The following is a 19648-nucleotide window of genomic DNA, read 5'->3' as shown; positions in this document are numbered from 1 at the left end:
ACACATTTCCTCATTGACTTTCACTCAAGTGTGACATTTACAAAAAAACTACACACATCAACACATTCTCTCAAACCAAACATACCACCTAATGCCATTGAACGAATGGACCACCATTTGTTTATCCATTTCACTGGTGATGGAAATTGGGGTGGATTCCAGTTTGGGGTGAGTCTGAACAGTGCTGCTCCGGCACTTCCATGTTCTGGCACTGTTCTGGCACTTCCATGGGGCACACAGGACTTGCATCTGTTGCGTGCCTGAGGAGCAGAATTGTTGGGCCCCAGGCTGAGTGGTAAGCCATGCAATGCCAAACAGTTTCCAAGGTGGTTGAACCAATCCCTACTCTCACCAGCAGATGCTCCTCCTCCTCGCCAGCTAGGTAGTGTTGGTCCTTTTCAGTTTGGTCTTTCTGGCGGGTCTGCAGTGGGTTTGGTTTGCATTTCCCTGGTGACCGATGAGGCTGAGCACCTTTTATATTCCAATCATCCTCTCTATCCATCAGAAGTGACGTGCCCATTTTTTCTAAACTGCACCTAGCTCCTCCCACTGCCTTTCCATTCTTTTAATGGTGTCTTTTGATGAGTTCTTAATGTAGCCCAATTTATCAACTTTTTTCCTTATAGTGTTTAGCACTTTTTGTGCTTATTTTAAAAGAAATCTTGAAAAAAAAAAAAAGAAATTCCCTCGCCATCCAGTGTTTAGGACTCGGTGCTTTCACTGGTGTGGCCTGGGTTCAATCCCTGGTCAGGGAACTAAGATCCCATGAGCTGCACAGCTCGGTGAAAAAACAAACAAACAAACAAAAACTTTACCTGCTCCAAGATTATAAACATATTTCCTTCTATAAGTTTTATGATTTTACTTTTCACATTTAGCTCTTCAATTCAGTTGGAATTGTTTTTTCTGTATGGTATGAGGTTTGGGTCACGATTTAGTTTTCACCCTTATGGGTAGCCATTGACCCAGAGCCAATGATTGAAAAGGCCATCCTTCCACCACCTCAAGGCATTATCCATTGTGTCATAAATAGATTGACTGTATATATGTGTCTTTTTCAGGACTCTCTATTCATTTGGCCTATTTATCTATTCTTGCACCAATACCTCACTGCCTTAATTACTGTCATGGTTATGATATCTGGTAACGAAGGTCCTCCAGAGTTGTTGTTCTTCAAGATTGCCTTGGATGTATTTGTCCTTTTGCATTTCCATGTGAATTCTGGAATTAGTATTTCTAAAATAAGCATTTATAAACTAAATCCCCTGCTTTACTTGTGGGCCACACATTTTGATATGTTGTATTTTCAGTAACATTCAGTTCAAAGTATTTTCAAATTTCCCTTGTGATTTTTTTGACCCATGGGTTACTTAGGTATTTCCAAATATTTGGGGTTTGCATTGTTTTGTTATTGATTTTATTCCAATATAAACAGAGAACATATTCTGCATGATTTCAGTCCTTTTAAATTTGTTGAGATTTGTTTTATGGCCCAGCATTTGGTTTATCTTCCTGAGTGTACTATGTGCAATAGAAAAGAATGTGTTGGGTGTAGTGTTTGATAAATATCAGATCAAGACAGCTCACATTGTCATTCAGATCACTTGTGTCCATCCTGAGATTTTTGTCCATTTGTTCGATGGGTGTTAAAATCTCCAACAATGGTTGTTGGATTATCTATTTTTCTGTTTAATTCTGTCCGTTTTTGCTTCACATATTTTGAAGCTATGAGGCACATACCAAGTTATGGTTTTTGTCTTCTTGATGAGTTAACCATTTTTCATTAGGCAGCGTCCCTTTTTATCTCTGACAAGCACTGTATTGAGGTCCATTTTATCTGATGTTAATACAGCCTCTCCAGCCTTGTTAAGCTTAGTGTTTGCATGATATATTTTTTTGAAGTGTCTCTCGAAAATAGCATATGGCAGAGTCTCGCTTTTCTATCCTTTTAATTGAAGTGCTTAATGCTTAACATTTAATATTATGGTCAAGTTGGTGAGATTTAGGTCTATCATCTGTTTTATGTTTGTTCTTTCTAAAATGTCCTTTTTTTTTTTTAAGGGAAGCCAATGTTGGGGGAAGATGTGGAATTTTTTAAAAAAATTATTTATTTTTAGTTTTGGCTCTTTGTTTCTGTGCGAAGGCTTTCTCTAGTTGTGGCAAGAGGGGGCCACTCTTCATCGCGGTGCGCAGGCCTCTCACTATTGCGGGCTCTCTTGTTGTGGAGCACAGGCTCCAGACCTCCAGGCTCAGGAGTTGTGGCATACGGGCCTAGTTGCTCCACGGCATGTGGGATCTTCCCAGACCAGGGCTTGAACCCATGTCCCCTGCATTGGCAGGCAGATTCTTAACCACTGCGCCACCAGGGAAGCCCTAAAATGTCCTCTTTTGTTTTCTTTTGGATTATCTGAATATTTTTCAATTTTCTAGTTTATTGATCGTATTTTTAGGTGTGGCTCTCTGTGTTAATTTTTCAGTGGTTGCTTTAGGGATTACAATACATGTCCTTAACTTTTCACAGTCTTCTTTGAGTTAACATTGTACCAAGTCACATGAAATGTAGAACACTTTCTTTTTTTAAAAAATTAATTAATTAATTAATTAATTTAGTTTCGACTGTGCTGGGTCTTTGTTGCTTTGCGCAGGCTTTCTCTAGCTGTGGTGAGCGGGGGCTACTCTTCACTGCAGTGCGCGGGCTTCTCACTGCGGTGGTTTCTCTTGTTGCGGAGCACGGGCTCTAGGCGCACAGGCTTCAGTAGTTGTGGCTCGTGGGTTCTAGAGCACAGGCTCAGTAGTTGTGGTGCATGGGCTTAGTTGCTCTGCAGCATGTAGGATTTTCCTGGACCAGGGATCAAACCTGTGTCCCCTGCATTGGCAGACGGATTCTTAACCACTGTGCCACCAGGGAAGTCCCAGAATGTAGAACATTTTCAATGTCACAGGTCCATTTTTTGCTATAAATTTGCTATAGTATACTTAAATGCAGTAAAACCCCCCACCATTCAACATTATAATTTTGCTTTAAATAGACATGTCTTTTAGAGAAATGAAGAGGAAAAATATTCTTTTATATTTGTTCAGGTATTTACCATTCCTGATGCTCTTCATTCTTTCCCGATGACCAAGTTTCTATCTGGTACCATTTTCCTTCGGTCTGAAGAATTTCCTTTAGCATTTCTTGTAGTTTAGGTCTGCTGGTGATGAATTCTCTTAATTTCCTTGTATAGCAAAATATCTTTATTTACCCTCATTCTGGAAAGATAGTTTGAAAGTTTGGCATTCTGCAAAAGGGTTCACGGGCTTTCTTTCAATACTGAAAGGTGTTGGTCCACTTTCTTCTGGCCTCCATAGCTTCCGATGAGAAGTCAGCAGTGTCACTTCATTGTTCCCTGCATGAGATGTGTTGTTCTCCTGTGGCTACTCATAAGATTTTTCTCTTTACACCCAGCTTCCAACAGTTTGACTATGCTGTGCCTGTGCATAGTTCTCTTTGAGTTTATCTTAGTTGGGGATTGTGGAATTCTTCAAGCATGTAAATTTATGCCTTTCACCAAATATAGAAAATTCTGTAAATTATGTCTTCAAATACTCTTCAAATACTCTTTCCTGCCCTATTCTTTCCTCCCTTTTTGTGATTTTAATTGCACAGATGTCAACATTTTGATTCCCTACCAGAGATCCCTTATGCTCTCTTTATTTATTCCCTACTCCTTCCTTTTCAGACTGAATAAATTCTGTTGATATACCTTCAAGTTCACTGATTTTTCTTTCCTCTGTCATTCCAGTCTTCTGTTTGGCCCATTCAGTTAACTTTATGTTTAGGAAATTTTAACTTTCAGTTCTAGAATTTCCTTTTTAAGATATATTTTCCAGTTCCCTGCTGTGATTTATTTATTTGTTTATTTATTTATTTTGGCCATGCCATATGGCATGTGGGATCCTAGTCCCCCAACCAGGGATCAAGTCTGTGCCCCCTGCAGTGGAAGCATGGAGTCTTAACCACTGGACCACTAGGGAAGTCCCAACTCTGCTGTGATTTTTAAAAAAATCTTTTCACTCATTAAAAGCATATTTTTCTTTACATGAGTGATTGTAATAGTTTAAAATTTTCTTTTGCTAATTCCATCACCTGTGTCATCAGGGATCAATTGCCCATACTTTCTTTTTTCTTTTTTTTTTTTTTGAGAATGGCTAAGATTCTCCTTTTCTTTGTTTAGTAACTTTAGATTGTGTCCTGGATATTGTGTTATTTTGTGTTGACCTTGGATTCTCTTATATTAACTCAAAGAGCATTGATTTGATTATTTCTGTGTTTGTCTTAGCAAATGGAAGGTGACTTGGTGGGGCTCAGACAGCAAATACTGTCCCTTGGACAGCAGCTCAGACCTCATCTCAGTTCTTTTATTCTTAGCCAAGATGCTTGGAGTCTCCCTATGCCTGTGTTCCAATGTCACCTGGAGATTTAGGCCCAGGTTACAAACAGAATTTGGGTCTCCCCTTCTCTCACTCCTTCCTTTCTGGGATGCCCCCAAATACTTTCCAGAGGGTGTCATTGCCCAAACTCTATCTCCTGGCTCTCAGGCCAGCAGGACTGCAGGTGTTTTGTTGGTGTTTATCTGCCCTGTATGGCATGGTCTGCCCTTAGGCTAGAAGCTGTGAAAGCAGGCAGCTCACCCGGCCGTTCTCTTCTTCCAGGGCTTCTCCTCTCCAGCACCTGCCTGTGCGCACTCTGGCTACTCCAGGTGAGCATTATGTTGTCCAGAGTTCATAGTGCTGTCTGTGGCGGGTTAGTTCAGTAGGAGTTTACATACTGGCAATGGAAGTCTGGCTTGTCCATTTCTGTGCAGAGATCCTGTCTGGGATCTTAAAATCCATTTGCATCGATCTGTAGAGTATGTTGGGGGAGAAATGACATTTTTACAATACTTAGTCTTCCAATTCTTGAACTTGGTATATCCCTCCATGTAATTATTTTTTCTGTAATTTCTCTCAATTGTGTTTTACAATTTTTTGTCTATAGGTCTTGAGCTCTTTTATGTTAGTTTTATATTAAGGTATTTGGTGATGCTGCTGCAAGCCAAGAATGCCTGGGGCCACCAGATGCTGAAAGAGGCAGGAAGGATCCTCCTGGAACCTCCAGAGGGAGCGTGACCCTGCTGACACTTTGATTTTGGACTTTTGGTTTCTAGAACTATGAGAGTAAGTTTCTGTTGTTTTAAGCCCACAAGTTTGTGATAATGTTACAACGGCCCTAAGAAACGAATGCACCTGCATTTACAATCAGTTATGTGTTCATCCTGGGACATGGATCCCCTCTTGACTGCGGCACAGCCCTCTGAGTCTGCAGCCCTGAGGGCTGCCGGCTGGGGCAGGGAAGTCTGGTGAACCAAGACTCTGGGAACAGGGTCGGGCCACCAGCTGCCATCTAGCTGCCTGTCTTTTTTTAAGATTGTTTTGTTGTGTTGTATTTCAGGCAGACAACAAAAGCATAGGAAATATAACAAACACTGCGTATCTTTCACACAGCCAGAGTAACACTGAAATTATTGACTCGTGGTTATGTTTATTCTTATATTTAAGAGACCGTGTCTGATGCTGTCTCCATTTTATTGAAAAGAATATACTGCTTAATAAACCTTAAAGTCCCACACAGCTGCCGGCCTGGGAGGCTGCCTTTTTGCTCATGGCCTCGCACGTTTGCACCGCTGTAGGTGGCGAGGCTGTACTGTTTTTGGGTTCTGCCGTTCTCACTTAACAAGAAACATTTTTCCCTGTTTAAACCTGGTGTTTATATTTACACTCATTTTCAGGCCCTTTTTTCTCTTCATGCTACTTGGGATTTTTGTTTCAAACTACAGAAGTCACAGGGAAGCTGCTTGTTGAAGCAAGTAAAACCACACAGCGATATTCATAGAAAATGCCCCAAGTCCCCAGGGTGGCCAAGGTTAACAGTTTGGTAGCGTTTCCCTGCCCTCCCATCGGGAGGAGGGGAGGAGCCACGTGGCTTCCGCCCTCACCCCCGCTCTCCAGGCTGGCCGTGCTCTGGAGGGCACCAGATGGGGGAGAGTGCCTAAGCGGTCGGTAACTCCCACCTTCCCTGGGGGCGACCCCTCTGGAAGGAGAATTGGGCGGAGCGGGGTGGGGCGGGGAAGGCGGCGCACGGACGCTTCACCTCCCACACTTCCTGCTGGACTGAAGGGCGCCCCGGAGGACTCTGGGGGTGATGTCAGCACCACTGCGGGGCGGAGGGTTGGAGGGGTCCTGGCGGGCCTTCAGAGGACGCAGGAAGTCCCTGCACTGTAGGGAAGCAGGAGGGGCCTGAAATGGCACCACCTCCTCCCTTCACTGAAGATCTGAGTAACTACAGAGGCGGACGGGAGGGGGACCCCCTCCCCCGGGCCTCAGAACCCGGGGGTCACGGTCTCGCGGCAGCCAGTAATCTGCCCAGTAGCACGGCTGCTAACTCTTCTACCCTAACTCCGATCTGAGTGTAGACTACGGTGTACACCTCTGTTTCCCACTACGGAGGTCGCACCCGGGGTTGAAGTCAGCTTGCTTTTGTTTGGCCCACCTGAACATTTTCTAATGAGTTGTCAATATTAAAGATGATGAGATTTTACACGTAATTCCACATTTCTGCTCTGGCTCGAAAACCAGACTGTCCTCCCCCGCTGGGCTCAAAGAGCGGTGGGGATGGCGCGCAGGCACGCCGGGTGCAAGGTCCCCCACCCCAGGTTTGTTCCACCCCTTTCCTTTCCTGCCTTCTGGGCACTCAAGTTCGGGTGCAAAATTCCGGTTCTCTCTTCGCAGGGTTCCCCCCTGACACTGTGGCCCGTGGAGGCCCCTTTCCAGGCTCCAACCGCCGCGCCCATTGTCTAAAGCCGCCCCGTGAGCGGGGCTCGCGAGGGCCGGCGGGTTCTTTTGTTAGGCGGTTAGAAAAGATCATTTACGTGTCAACAGCTTCCCGCATTGTGCTGCGGTCCGTTTGACTGCGGCGCGGGCTCTTCAGCTGCAGCGAGGCCGGAGGCACCTCTCTGGGTCCCCCGCCGCCCCCCCCCCAAAAAATGGGAGAGAAGAGAACCACTAGGCATGTCCCAGAATACGATCTTTCGGGGAAAAAAATCCGAAAACACGCAGGAGAGAACTTTACATGAACTCTTTCTACAGAGAAAGTGCTCGTAAGGTTATTTTAGATAACTTACTTCGTCAAAAGGACAGAACGGGAAATAAGGACCCGAGGAAGACCTCCAGGCTGGACGCTCCCTACGGGAGCTGCTGGTCCCGGCCGGCGCAGCCGTCTCACCCAGTAATTTACAGACACTCGTGTCCAGGGGCCGCGCCGCCGGAGAAGATGAGTCACCCTGGCGCGGCCCCGGGCGCCGACCCCCGCCCCGCCCCCGCCGCCCGAGCAGCGGCCCTCACGGCGCGAGACGCCGGATCTCGGGCGGACCGAGGCGCCGGGCCGAGGGGCAGGCCAGCGCTCGCCCCGCCCGGTGCGCTGAGCTCCGGGTCTCGCGCCCGCCGGGCAGCAATGGCGCCGACGCCGAGGCCGCCTCCCTGCCTCGGCCCCGGGCCCCAGCCCACACCCTCCAGGGGCGCCGGGTCCCCGCGGGCGGCGGCTCCATAAGGGGCGTTGGGGTCCCGGGAGCACGGCGTCCCCGGCTCCCTCGCCTGCCCGCCCGGCTCTCCCCTCAACTCCGGCCGCAGCCATTTTGGAGCGAGCGGAGACAAAGAGCCAGTCACCGCCGCCGCCCCCACCAGGTCTCGGCCACGGTCCCGCCCGTCTCGTCCTCCTGCCCACCAGCCTCTAGCCCGTCCGGCGGCCCAGACCCCCACGTCCCCGCCGGCCCAAGGGCGACGAGCTCGCCGCCCGCTACCCACCCGCCCGCCGAGCCCCGGTCGCCCTTCTGCGCACCGGCCTCTGCCGCTCGCAGCCATTGGACGCGCCTTTTAGGCGAGCGCCGCGGCCAATCGTGGGGCGCCGGGCGGCCGGGCGGGGGGCACCGTGGCCAATGGTGAGGCGCCGGGCGGCGGGCGGGGGCGGGCGCGCCGCCGCGCGTGCGCAACACGCCGCCGCCGCCCTCCCCCCCGCCCGGCCGCCCGCGCCCCCCGCCCGGCCGCCGCCCCCGCCCCGCCCGGCGCGCGCCGCCCCCCGCCCGCCCCCGCGGCCGCCCGCCCGCCAGCCCGCCCGCGCGGAGCCTCCTCCCCGCCCAGCGCCGGCCGAGCGGCGGCGGCGGCGGGCCGAGGAGGAAAGATGGCGGCGGGCTCGGATCTGCTGGACGAGGTCTTCTTCAACAGCGAGGTGGACGAGAAAGTGGTGAGCGACCTGGTGGGCTCGCTCGAGTCGCAGCTGGCGGCCAGCGCGGCCCACCACCACCACCTCGCGCCCCGCGCGCCCGAGGCGCGGGCCGCGGCCGCCGGCGCGCTCGGGAACCATGTCGGAGCCGGAGCCGTGCCGGCCGAGGGCGCGCCCGCAGCGGCGCCGGAGCCGCCCCCCGCAGGTAGAGCGCGGCGCGGCCTGAGCGCGGGCGGCCGCCGGCCGGGCCCGCGTCCTCACTGCGCTGCCTCTCTTGTCCCCGCAGGGCCCGCAGCGAAGCTGAGCGCGCTCGAGGCCGGCGCGAGCGCCGCGGCCGGCGCCGGGGCCGGGGCGGGCGCCGCAGCCGGGGCCTGTGCGCCGGGGGCAGCGGCCGCGCCCGAGCCCGCTGCCAAGCCCGCCGCCCGCAACGGCCCGCCCGGCGGCCCCGGCGCCGCGCAAACTTTGAATGGGAGCGCCGCGTTGGGGAACTCGCTCCGCGCCGCCGCCGCACCTGCTGTCAGCCTGCTCCACAACGGGCCCGCGCCCGCGCCGCCGCCGCCCAAGCCCGCCGCCGCCACTGTCATCCAGACGCCGCCCTTCCTCGGCGCCCCCCCCGCGCCCGCGCCCCGCGCCCCCTCGCCCCCCGCGCCCGCCGCGCCCCCCGCGGCCCCCGTGCCCGCCGCCGCTGCCCCGCCGCCGCCGCCGCCCGCCGCCGCCAGCCTGGCCCGGCCGCCCGGCCCCCCGGCCGGACCCCCGGTGGCCGCGCAGAACGGGGGCAGCGCCGCGCCCGCCCCCGCGCCCGCCCCCGCGCCCGCCCCGGCCCCAGCGCCCGTTTCTGCCCCGGCGCCCGCCGCCAACAGTCAGCCCGGGCCCGCCACCGCGCCCGCGCAGGTGGCCAAGGCCGACTCGCCCAAGACCGCGCTGCAGCCGGCACCCCCGCCGCCGCAGACCCTGGCGGCCAGCTGCCCGGCCGGCGCGGGGGCCGGCATGATCCTCGGGCCAACTATGCAAGGGGCTCTGCCCGCCGCCGCCGGCCTCCCACCGCCGGCCCCCGGTACCCCCACCGGGCTGCCCAAGGGCTCGGCCAGCGCGGTGACCCAGAGCCTGCCCAGGACGCCCTCGGCCACCACCGGCGGGATCCGGGCCACGCTGACGCCCACGGTCCTCGCCCCACGCCTGCCGCAGCCGCCGCAGAACCCGACCAACATCCAGAACTTCCAGCTGCCCCCAGGTGAGTGGCCGCGCCGCCGGGCGGGTGCGTTCGTGCCCCGCAGCTGGGCGTCCAGGAAGTTGTCGGGCTGGCAGGACGCGGAGGTCATGGGCCCTGCGTGGGCCTGCCGCGAGCGGGGGTGCGCCTCTGCCCCGGCGCGGGACGGTCCTGGGCATGCGAGTGTGTGTGCGGGAGTGTGTGTGTGATGTGGCAGAGTGGGGGCCTCCTACCTGGTGCAGTGCTTGGCTCCAGCTTAGCAGAGCTTCTCTGCCAGGGCTGCCGGTCCAGCGAGTGGGTCCTTTGCTCCCTTCCTGGCCCTGTGTGCCCCTGCCCAGTCCCCCCACGGTGGAGAGCAGTAGTAGCTGGTGCTCCGGGGACAACTTACTGGGTTATTCAGCCTGGGCCCGTGGCTTTCCCACGCTTGGCACTTCCCTCTGGTTTCTGGGATCAGGCATGTGGTCTGTGTCCGCATTGAACTCTCCTGCTCGTTTATTATGCTGGGCTGTGATTGGTGTCCCCTGCCGGTGGGCTAGGGACCCCCCTTTCCTGGTGAGGTCAGCGGAGTGACGCCCCCTCCACGAGGCTGGGCAAGGCTGCATGGAAAGCTTTCGCTGCCCTGCTGACACCAGGATGGCAGAGTTCCCAGGTGAGCCTGGAGGAGTCGCGGGGCACACAGCCTTCCTGGTCGGAGCCCTTGCCTCACGCCTGCTCTGCAGCCGTGTTTCAGCACTCCTCGTGGGCACGGTGTCGTTCTGCGTGGTGTCCTCACTTAGAGGATGCCCGGTTACCTTGATTATTACCAGTGAAGTCAGCGGTGGGCACGTGCTCTCCCCTCAGCGGGTCCCTCGGAGGTACAGACGGTGCAGGAGGACAGGGAGTCTCCCTGATCCCACGCTCCATCTCCCGTCATCTCGGCAGCTCTTCAGGTTCGCCAGCGAAAGGTCCCCCACGGCATTACGTGTCCCGCTGCTTTGTTTCGGGCTTCCTGGGCAGAGAGAAACTCCAGCACTGGAGGCTCCCTGTCTTCCCTTCCATGCCCTCCGCCTCGCCGGCGTGGACTCGGAGCGCGCCTCCCCTGCCGTGTAGTAATGTGTGCTGCCGCGCAGGAGGAGTAGAAACAGCACCTCCTGTGCCTGTGTCCCCCACGCTTTCTGAAAAGAACGGTTGGTCACCTTGAGAGGATTTCAGCGTCTTGGAAGGAAGGTTTTGCTGTCAAAGTGCTCTGAGGTTTGGAGCGGTGGCGAAGCCTGGCAGGGACCTGATGTCACACGGGTGGGAGGAGGGGAGGTTCCAGCCAAGAGCAGCGTTTTGGGGTGGTTGTGGGAGCCCCCCTGCTGTGAGGGGAGAGTGTGTGTGTGTGTGTGTGTGTGTGTGTGTGTGTGTGTAAGTCACTTGAGAGGTGCGGGCTGCCCCTTACAGCACAGTTTGTTTGCTTTTGAGTTTGTAGGAGGGTTTTATTAAAGGTTGTGTTTTGCTCATTATGTGTCTTTTGACCTTTTAGTGGAAGGTATGTTTGATCTTCAGTAACGTTTAAAAAAGAGAATTCGTGGTTGTAGCACGTTATGAAAAATGTCAAAATACTTTTCACCTACTTATTAAAATACCTCCTCAGTGGTCCTCGGCACCTTCCTCGCTCCTAGCAAGGCCGGTCCCCGTGCACTGCACTTTTGTTATTGAAAACTGTTGTGAGCTCGTCAGTAAATTTTGCGAGGCTGGCGCGCTGTGGCTGGCTCCCAGGGCGGGGCGGAGGCCCCCCCGACCACCCCCCCCCGCCGCCGCCTGCCCGGATGGTGCCTGTAGGTGTGGCTGTTTGGGGTTGACTGGATCCCCTTGGTCTGGGCCTCTGCTACGTGAAGCCTTCGCTACCTTATTTTTTCTGGGGGGAGGAAGCTGTGGTTTGGAAAGGGCACCTCTGTTATCTTCGTTGTGATTGACCCTGGACTCCCTCTCATCTCTTGTGCTAGCAGTGTGTTAGGGATGTCTGCATGTGACAAGCAGGCGACTCCTTGAAGAAAATTGTAAAAGCTCCGACTCTTTGCACGAGTTCTCACGAGTCTTTGCATTAGTCCCACGTGTGAGAGCAGAGAACAGCTCATGTTGACATTTGGGTGACAAATGCTGAGAGCTGTGCTTTAAAGGGGCCAAATGCTTTCTAGAAAATAAAAGATTCGCATTCATCTCTTCATGCTCCCCTCCCCCCACAGTTGATCTACTGATTTGGAGTGCTGATTAATTCCGCTCCTTCACGTTAATAACAGAAGAAGCACAAAAAGTATAGTTAAAATTACTACCAGTGCCCCACAGCGAAGTGCCTTCTTTTAACTAGCACAACTTAATTCTTTAAATCAAAGTGACAGCTTACGAATATTCTAGTTACCTCGTATAATTGGTCAATCAGAAAATGTTAAACTCTGTTTGATGTTTCCTTTTCATTGAAATCTTTCATCATAAAAGTGTACAAAGTGGAGGTGGAACTAACTTGTCAAAGTAACTATTGCTTGGATGATAACTCATTCTTGTTAGTACTTAGGCATTAGAGGTGGGCAGGGTTTTCAAAGCTACACTTAGGTGTCAAGTGAAGTAACAAGACTGTTGGCAGTTGGAGTGTGGGTGAGAGAGGCCTGCCCCTCCCAGTGTCTTCCCTCCCTGTAGGTCAGAGTCTGAGGGGGGAAACAGAGGGACAGAGGTTTCACTGAGTCCCTGAGGGCCGGTCAGGCCTTGCATGTTTCACCCTCACAGCCCACCGTGAGCGCATGTTGAACTTGGTTTCAGCAAACTCAGTCTCGATATTCCTTGTCAGGACAGTTTTGTAAAGCGACGTTGATGTTATTGTAATTAATTTACTCACTTAAGCGTACCAGAGTCTCAGTTTTATCTGCTGTGGGGAATATTAAGAACACATAAGCCTTCAGAGAGATTGTTGCAGCAAAGGCAGTGGACCCAAGAACAGTGAAAAGCACTAGTTAGTTCTGTACAGCTTAGAATAGTCATAACATTGAGGTAACATTATTATTATAGTTGAAAGGAGAGAAAAGTGATACGACACCAAAATTGGCGTGTGCGCAAATGGTTTCAAGAGATCTTTTCAGATAGGTGTTACGCTAGAGATGCTTATTTCTAAAGGTTATCTTTCCTTGCATTTTCAGCAGTGTATGTCTGTCTGTTCTGCCTTCACAGATAATTTGTTCTCCTGTGGGGCTAAGGTTTGGCCGAAGTGTCGGTTCTCATGTTTGCCTGGGGCTGGTGGCTTAAGATGAACACTCCTGAGGCTGCTGAGGTCTAGGGCAGGGGTTCCCGTCCTTGGTGAATACAATTATTGGATGGTGGGCAAAGGGGAAAAAGAGTCCAGGGTAGCCGACTGTGTTGTGTGGACCGGGTTGAGTTCTGGGAAGGCTGATCCTGAGCTGGGTGGCAGCCCCAGAGTTCTGGGCTCTGGACGTCTGGTGGCCGACTTTGGCAGAAGTGCTTTGGCACAAGGGTCGTTCTTAGGAGTTTAGATTTTGTTACTTGAGGGCACTCTCGACCTGGGACAGAATATATGGTTCTTCGGAGCCTCAGTTTCCCCAGGTGGAAAGTGAGCTTGACCGTTTTGTGAAGCACTGTGAAATTGCATTGGGAGGAACGGTACGCACCACTGTCAAGTAGCGTTTATTCACATGCTGTCTCAGCTCCATTACGTTTCTCACTGGTTTCCAAGCAGTATGTTGCTGTAGATGTAGCAAAGTGTAAAACACAGTTTTATTCCCATCAAAACCATGCCCAGATTGGACAGGTTCTCAGTGACCAGGGAGCCTGGTGTGCTGGCCAGTTCTGGTTCTGTAAGTGAGAAAGTGGCTGAGGTTGTCATCACAGGTGGGCCATAGACCTGGGGGACATGTCCTGGAAGCCATGGGGGACAAGGAGGTGCAGCTGTCTGCAGAGAGAGTGGACCTGGGCAGGGGGCTCACTTTAGGCCAAAGGCCTTCACTGAGTTTTTCTCTTGACATCCTTATATAACAGTGATATTTGAAAAAAAAAACAAAAAAAAAAACTTGGGGAGCCGTACCCGGCCAGCACTGGGCAGCTCTGCTTAGTGTAGCAGAGGTGGCGTCTCTGAGTTTGCTTCCACACCGCCGGCTGGGAGGCGAGGCCCGTGGCAGGCGAGCAGGCAGTCACTTTTCCTGGCTCTCTGTCCCACCTTGGACCCTGGCTGTCCCCATCGTCTTTAGGGTGAACGTAGCCGTCTTGGTGATGTGGACTGGGATGATGTTGCACACGTAGGTGGGTGCCTTTCGGAGCTGGTGGTTCTCACGTTTTAGCAACAGCCAGGAAAGGGGTCCCTCAGGCCCTTCCGGGGTGTCTCTTCTCACTGTGCTCCAGGGCAGCGGGCCCTACTCTTGTGGCAGAATCACCAGAGTTTGAAGAGACAACTTTCTGGGTACCACTGCGTGAGGGGTGCATCCTTATTTGTGAGGGCTCTGGAAGGAAGCAGTTGGGAAAGTGGTCTCCTGGCTGGGGGGCGGCTGTCTCGTCCCCCCAGCCTGTGGGGTGGAGCCTGGGCTCCGGCTCCTTCAGTACCTGCAGAGTTTCTGACAGGTGGGCGCTGGGCCCCCCCACCCCGGCAGTGATGTTTGATCAGAACTGGAGCGGCTCGGTTCAGACCCCGCCCTGGGGGGAAGCGGCCCAGTGGAAAGAGCAGCAGGCGCACCTGTCTGTTTCCTTGAAGTCGTAATGAGATGCCGGTGGTTCCTGACACGCTTCCCGAGCCCGTTTCAGTGTAAATGTAAGCTTTCCTCATCTTAAATGATACCTTTTAAGAAAGCTTTTTCATAAATCACTAGTCGTATGTGAGTTGATCAAAACATAATTAAAACCGTTTTTGAAAATCTTGAAGCAGAGATTTTGAAGGACTCCGGAGAAACTTGCCTGAGATTTGGGGTAATTTGCATAGGTCTCAGAAGCACTTTTCCTTGTCTTCATGTTGATAGCAAGCAGGAGACTCAGATTTTCTTGATTGTCTTGATTGATTCAGTCACCGTTCAGAGCTCTCACCTCTGAAATTTGTCTCAGGCTGGAGGTCGGCAGCTTTTTATTTAATCAGGCCTTTGATAGTAAATAAAACAGTCGAACTAAGTAAGAAAACCAAAGGAGAGGGGAGCTGTTTGCAGCAGGACCCTCTGTCCTGGGTGCTGTGCTCCTGGCAGGTGACTGAACTATGCTGTTTCCAGCTGGGCCTGAGGGGACCGCGGCCCCTGGCCTGTAACTTACAAATACGTGCACTTCAGAGCTTCTTACTTAGAATAATTGCTCTTAAACACTCTGTGAAAGAGCAGGTGCTATAAAGTCATGATTGATAATTGGAAACTTTGTATTTCTAGGGTAGGGCTATGCATGCTTTGAATGAGAAATTTTGAAATTTAAAAAATAAATTTATTTATTTTTGGCTGCGTTGGGTCTTCGTTGCTGCGCGCGGGCTTTCTCTAGTTGCGGCGAGCCGGGGCTACTCTTGCGGTGCGTGGGCTTCTCACTGCGGTGCCTTCTCGTTGCGGAGCACGGGCTCTAGGCACGTGGACTTCAGTAGTTGCAGCACGTGGGCTCAGTTGTTGTGGCTCACCGGCTCTAGAGCACAGGCTCAGTAGTTGTGGCGCACGGGCTTAGTTGCTCCGCGGCATGTGGGATTTTCCCGGACCAGGACTCGAACCCGTGTCCCCTCCATTGGCAGGCGGATTCTTAACCACTGTACCACCAGGCAAGTCTTAAAAATTTTGAATTTTATATATCCTCGAATAGCTACACCAAGGAATTAAAACCTTTAGTAAACAAAGAGATACAAACAATGTCCACAATTTAGATTCCTCCCCCGCCCCCATTTGAGAAGTGCATAGATGTCGCCCCCGTTTGTCCGGCTTCCTTGTCTGGCTGCCTGCCTGTCCGTGCTACTGCATGGGCGTGGATGGAGGCCGTGGATGGAGGCCGGGGGAGCTCCCCACCCTCCTGGCGTGGGCATTGTGAGCGGGGCTTGAAGCAGGGCCTGTGAGTGCAGAGCCCTTCTGCAGCCCTGCAGGCCTGTGAAGCTGAGTTGGACTTTTGTCCTTCCCCCCTGAAGTTAGAGCCCGGATGGGAACTTTCTGCCTCTTCCACATGGCCTGGGAGGAAGGGACGTGCGCGCTGATTTTGAGCCCAAACGCGGGAGACGTGTGACCAGGTGAAGAGGAGGATGCGGGATATCCGCGCTGACACTGGGGAGCTAGTATCCTCCAGGGCTTGTTTCCGAATATTTTCTAGCTTCAGAGGTTGGGGAAATCCTAAAACGGTTCTTACGACTGTATCAAATTGGGTGTCAGATTTTAGAACTTAGGGGCAAGCAAGCGGTAAGAAGGTTCTAGCTCTCAAGTGACTTGTTTTGGGGGGGGCGGTCAGTGGTCTGAGTAGACACCACGTGGACAGGGCAGGACTCTAGTAGCCAGGAGACCTAAGCCCTCCTCCCCAGTGCTGGGCGCGGCCTACCAGGTGTGTGTCCGCTGGTCAGAGTGGCAGGTGTTGGCTGGACACTCCACAGAGGGCAGAGAGGCCTGTGGGGTCAGCGAGGAGACTGTGAGCTTTGGGGAGGGAGAGGGCAGCGCGTACCGCTCACACGGCCGTGTCTCAGCATCGTGGGGAGAAGGCGAGAAGGCAGCTTCTCCACTCCGAGACTTTGTGCTGAAGTATGTGGACAGCTGCTCAGGAAAGGAGTTTAAAGGAGTTTTTACACCTCTCCCAGGGGAGCTCACCTTCATAAGGTTTATGCAGATGGACGCTGGGTGGTAGTGAGCCCAGCACATAAGAGACAGGCCTGATGCGTGCCTGTTTGATCTGTAAAGATGCTGTAAAATAGTAGCATCTTAAATATCACGACAGTTATTTGAAGAATTAAAAAGGAAAGCATTCTTGATTGGTTTTCAAAATGTAACTGTTATTAAAATCATTAGTCACTTGAAAATGACTCCTTTCTTCACCTGTTTTTTCTGATTATAAGACTAGGTTTATTCCTTCAGGAAGTTTGGAAAGAAAGGGGCCCTGTGGCCCGCCTTCCCTGCCTGAGTTTTGAGTGCAGCTCCCACCCCTCAGTGATCTTTGAAGTCCCCTTCGTCCGCCTGGTCCCCCACTGCCTCGGGCCGACACTTCGTCGGAGGCCCCTGTGACAGGCTGCTGTGCTGATGTCCACTGGTCTGTCATGAATGACCCTTAGGTGGCTGTCCTTGTGTCCACTCTGTGTGCGTCTGCTGGGCTGAGCACTTTCAGGTCTTTGATAAAGATTGTCTTCTGAAGAGCTCGACCATTTACGCTTTTGAAACCATGGTTTTTAGAAATGTGGCCAAAATACGACTCTTTAGAAATCGATAGCGGTCTAAAGACTTCCTTTAGACAGTTGTATCTAGTTTTACATCACATTGTTTTCAACCAAGTGAGGTTAATTAAACCCCTTGGTTGGTGGAGGTGTCGATGGAGACGGCGGCCCAATCACACTCATGCTTTCCTGGTGTGGACTGAGCCAGTGAGCCAGGCTGCTGTGGCGCCGGGGTCCAAGCTGGGGGCCCCCGGTCCCACAGAGCCCCTGCTGTCAGGGTGCTTCGTCGTGCTGGGCAGCAGGCAGCGAACAAACAAGCGGAGCCTCGGCAGGGTTTCTCACCCTAAGTTGATGAAGGAGTGGACGAGGGACCAGAAGGTACCGCCGGCCGGGAAGGCCTTCCGAGCAGGCGAGTGAGACCTGGGTGATGAGAAAGGAGCCACGTGCCACCCGGGACCTTGGTTCAGGCAGAGGAGGGGGCCGGTGCAGGGGCCCGAGGGCAGGTCAGGGAGAAGGTCCTGGGCCGGAGTCGGCGAGCAGGGGTGGGCGGAGCCACGGGGGATGGGTGGGGGCTGGCTGGCTAAAGAGGCGTGTAGCCAGGTGTGGTGGGGGTTTGAGTTTATTCCAGGTGCACTGGGAAGACTTTGGAGGGTTTTCGGCAGCGCGGCAGTAGAATCCGAGCTGTGTTGTGAGAGCACTTTGTGTCTGTGGCCTGTGGAATGCAGGGGTGAGGTGGCCAGGGCAGGACAGGCAGCGTCCAGGCCGGGGCAGGTAGCCGGGCCTGGGGTACCGGCGTAGGGTGGAGCGCTGTGGACTTGCTGATAGGCTCAAGGCCAGGGGCGAGGACAGGGAGTCCCAGAGGGACTGAGATTCGGGACCACAATGACACGGAAGAAGGTGGAACGTTCCCTGGGTGGGCAGTGAGGGTGGGGACAGATGTGTGTGTTTGGACACATTAAGTTTGAGATGCCTATTCCCAGAGGAAACATCAGAGGTGGGTAGTTAAGTATAAGGCAGGCGCTTGCGAGAGAGGTTGGAAGAGGTCAGAATTTGGGAGTCATGGCATTCGGTGGGATTTTTGGTTGTGGACGGTCACCCCCAAGGGAGCCTCAGCGCAGACCCAGCGAGTGAGGGCTGCCTCCTGGGAGAAGGTGGGGAGTGGGCAGCCCCCTGCTCGGGCGGAGTTGGGGAGGGCAGAGGGTCAGGAGGAAAGGGTGGCCCTGAATGCTGCCAGCTCTTTGCGGAAGAAAGACATGGGGCACTTTTTTTTTTCTTTTCTTTTTTTTTTGCGGTACGCGGGCCTCTCACTGCTGTGGCCTCTCCCGTTGCGGAGCACAGGCTCCGGACGCGCAGGCTCAGCGGCCATGGCTCACGGGCCCAGCGGCTCTGCGGCATGTGGGATCTTCCTGGACCGGGGCACAAACCCGTGTCCGCTGCATCGGCAGGCGGACTCTCAACCACTGCGCCACCAGGGAAGCCCGGGGCACTTGTTTTAAGAATGTTTTGTGATGTCGGATGTTTGTCACTGAGGGAGTGCCATCCCCTGGCCTCTTTGCCGTTTTATTTACGAAAATGGCTTAGAACGAACATCCTTACTTTCGACATGGTGTGTGAGTTGATGACCTCAGGTGGTTTGCAGTCATCGACTTCCTGCCACGTGCAGATGGAGGGGTGTAGGGGTCTGTAGGTTTCTGGAGCCGGTCGGTCCTGTGAAGATGACCTCCCCTGATGAAGATGCCGAGACTGGAGGTGAGTGGCTTTTCAGGGACCCGGCAGCCAGTTACTGGGGGGCTGGGCCTCCAGGGTGCCTGCTCCTTCCTGTGCACCCCTCATGGCTGTGCCGACTTGGAACAGCTGATGCACAGGGACCAGGCTTTTCACGGGGAAAATCCATATGGCGAGAGGCTGTTCCCAGGGTGAGCGTGCCCGCCACCCGTTCTGGAGACGCAGGTGCGAGAGGGCGTGGAGTGCCCGAGCCGCGGGCTTCTCGGGGTGGCAGGAACTGTGCTCTGCGGTCCCGGCTTGGAAAGGCCCCTCACGGCGCCCACAGGCTCTTCTCTGCACGGGCCGCAGGTGCTCCGGTCGAGGCCACCTTGCCGGCTGGAAAGGGTGAGCGATCAGGAGGCACCCTGGCCTTGAGGCCCGGGACCTTTCTCCTGGTGGCAGAGGCCGTGGGCTCCTTCAGCCTGTGTCCGGGGGCTGTCTTGGTGGACAGTCAGCAGCCCTACTCGTGGCCCCGCAGGCCAGGGCAGTGGTTTGAGAGCTTGGTCACTCGTCGGTCAGCAAGCATTAACTGAGCGCCAGGTTCAAGTCCGACCTTGTGCTGAAGCAGCGCGGTCCTGTCCTCAGGGAGTGCCTTTCTCATGGGGTCGTGTCGCTGAGCCACTGTAGGTCAGTGTGTGAGGGCAGGAGTGGGGCGAGTGTTATGTCATTTCTGAGATGCAGTGTCATTAGTCAGTCCCTCCCCTCGTATAATTTCTCAAAATAGAGGTTCTGTCTGTTATATTCAGTTCTGGAGGCTCCAGAGTTTTCTCGGCTGCTTTGGACTGATTAGATAACAAGTCAGGCCTGGTGCCACTTAGTTATGTGTTTGGCAGTTTAAGAAACTCAGTTCAGAATGCCCACTTTGAAAGTCCTCAGGTGATGTAGTAAAGATAGCCTACAGCTGGGCCACGGGGAGGCAGGCAGAGAGCCCTGAGCCAGAGCTTGTCAGTGATCGGGCGGGTCCAGGCAAGGCTCCTGGCTGCTCTGGGCCTCGGTGCCTGGCCTGGGCCCTCGTGGACTGACCCCTGCTTCCCTTCCACGCTGAGCAGTTGGGAAACCGCTGCCTGGTGCC

General features: G+C 53.8%; 1 protein-coding gene across 1 annotated transcript in view; it reads left to right on the top strand.

Moving 5' to 3' along the window:
• Nucleotides 1–8254: 8254 nt before the first annotated feature.
• TAF4 (TATA-box binding protein associated factor 4) overlaps nt 8255–19648 on the top strand; it is a gene marked incomplete at both ends in the record, with an annotated part of 71006 nt that continues 59612 nt past the window's right edge. The window contains one exon of the mRNA XM_079718434.1: nt 8255–9527. Within this exon, the coding sequence (XP_079574560.1) occupies nt 8255–9527 (1273 nt within the window). The remainder of the gene's footprint in view (nt 9528–19648) is intronic.

Source organism: Hyperoodon ampullatus (assembly GCF_949752795.1).
Source record: "Hyperoodon ampullatus genome assembly, chromosome: 14".
Classification (NCBI taxonomy): Eukaryota; Metazoa; Chordata; class Mammalia; order Artiodactyla; family Ziphiidae; genus Hyperoodon; species Hyperoodon ampullatus.
Note: the sequence above shows the minus strand (reverse complement) of the source record. Positions and strands in the feature narration are given on the sequence as shown.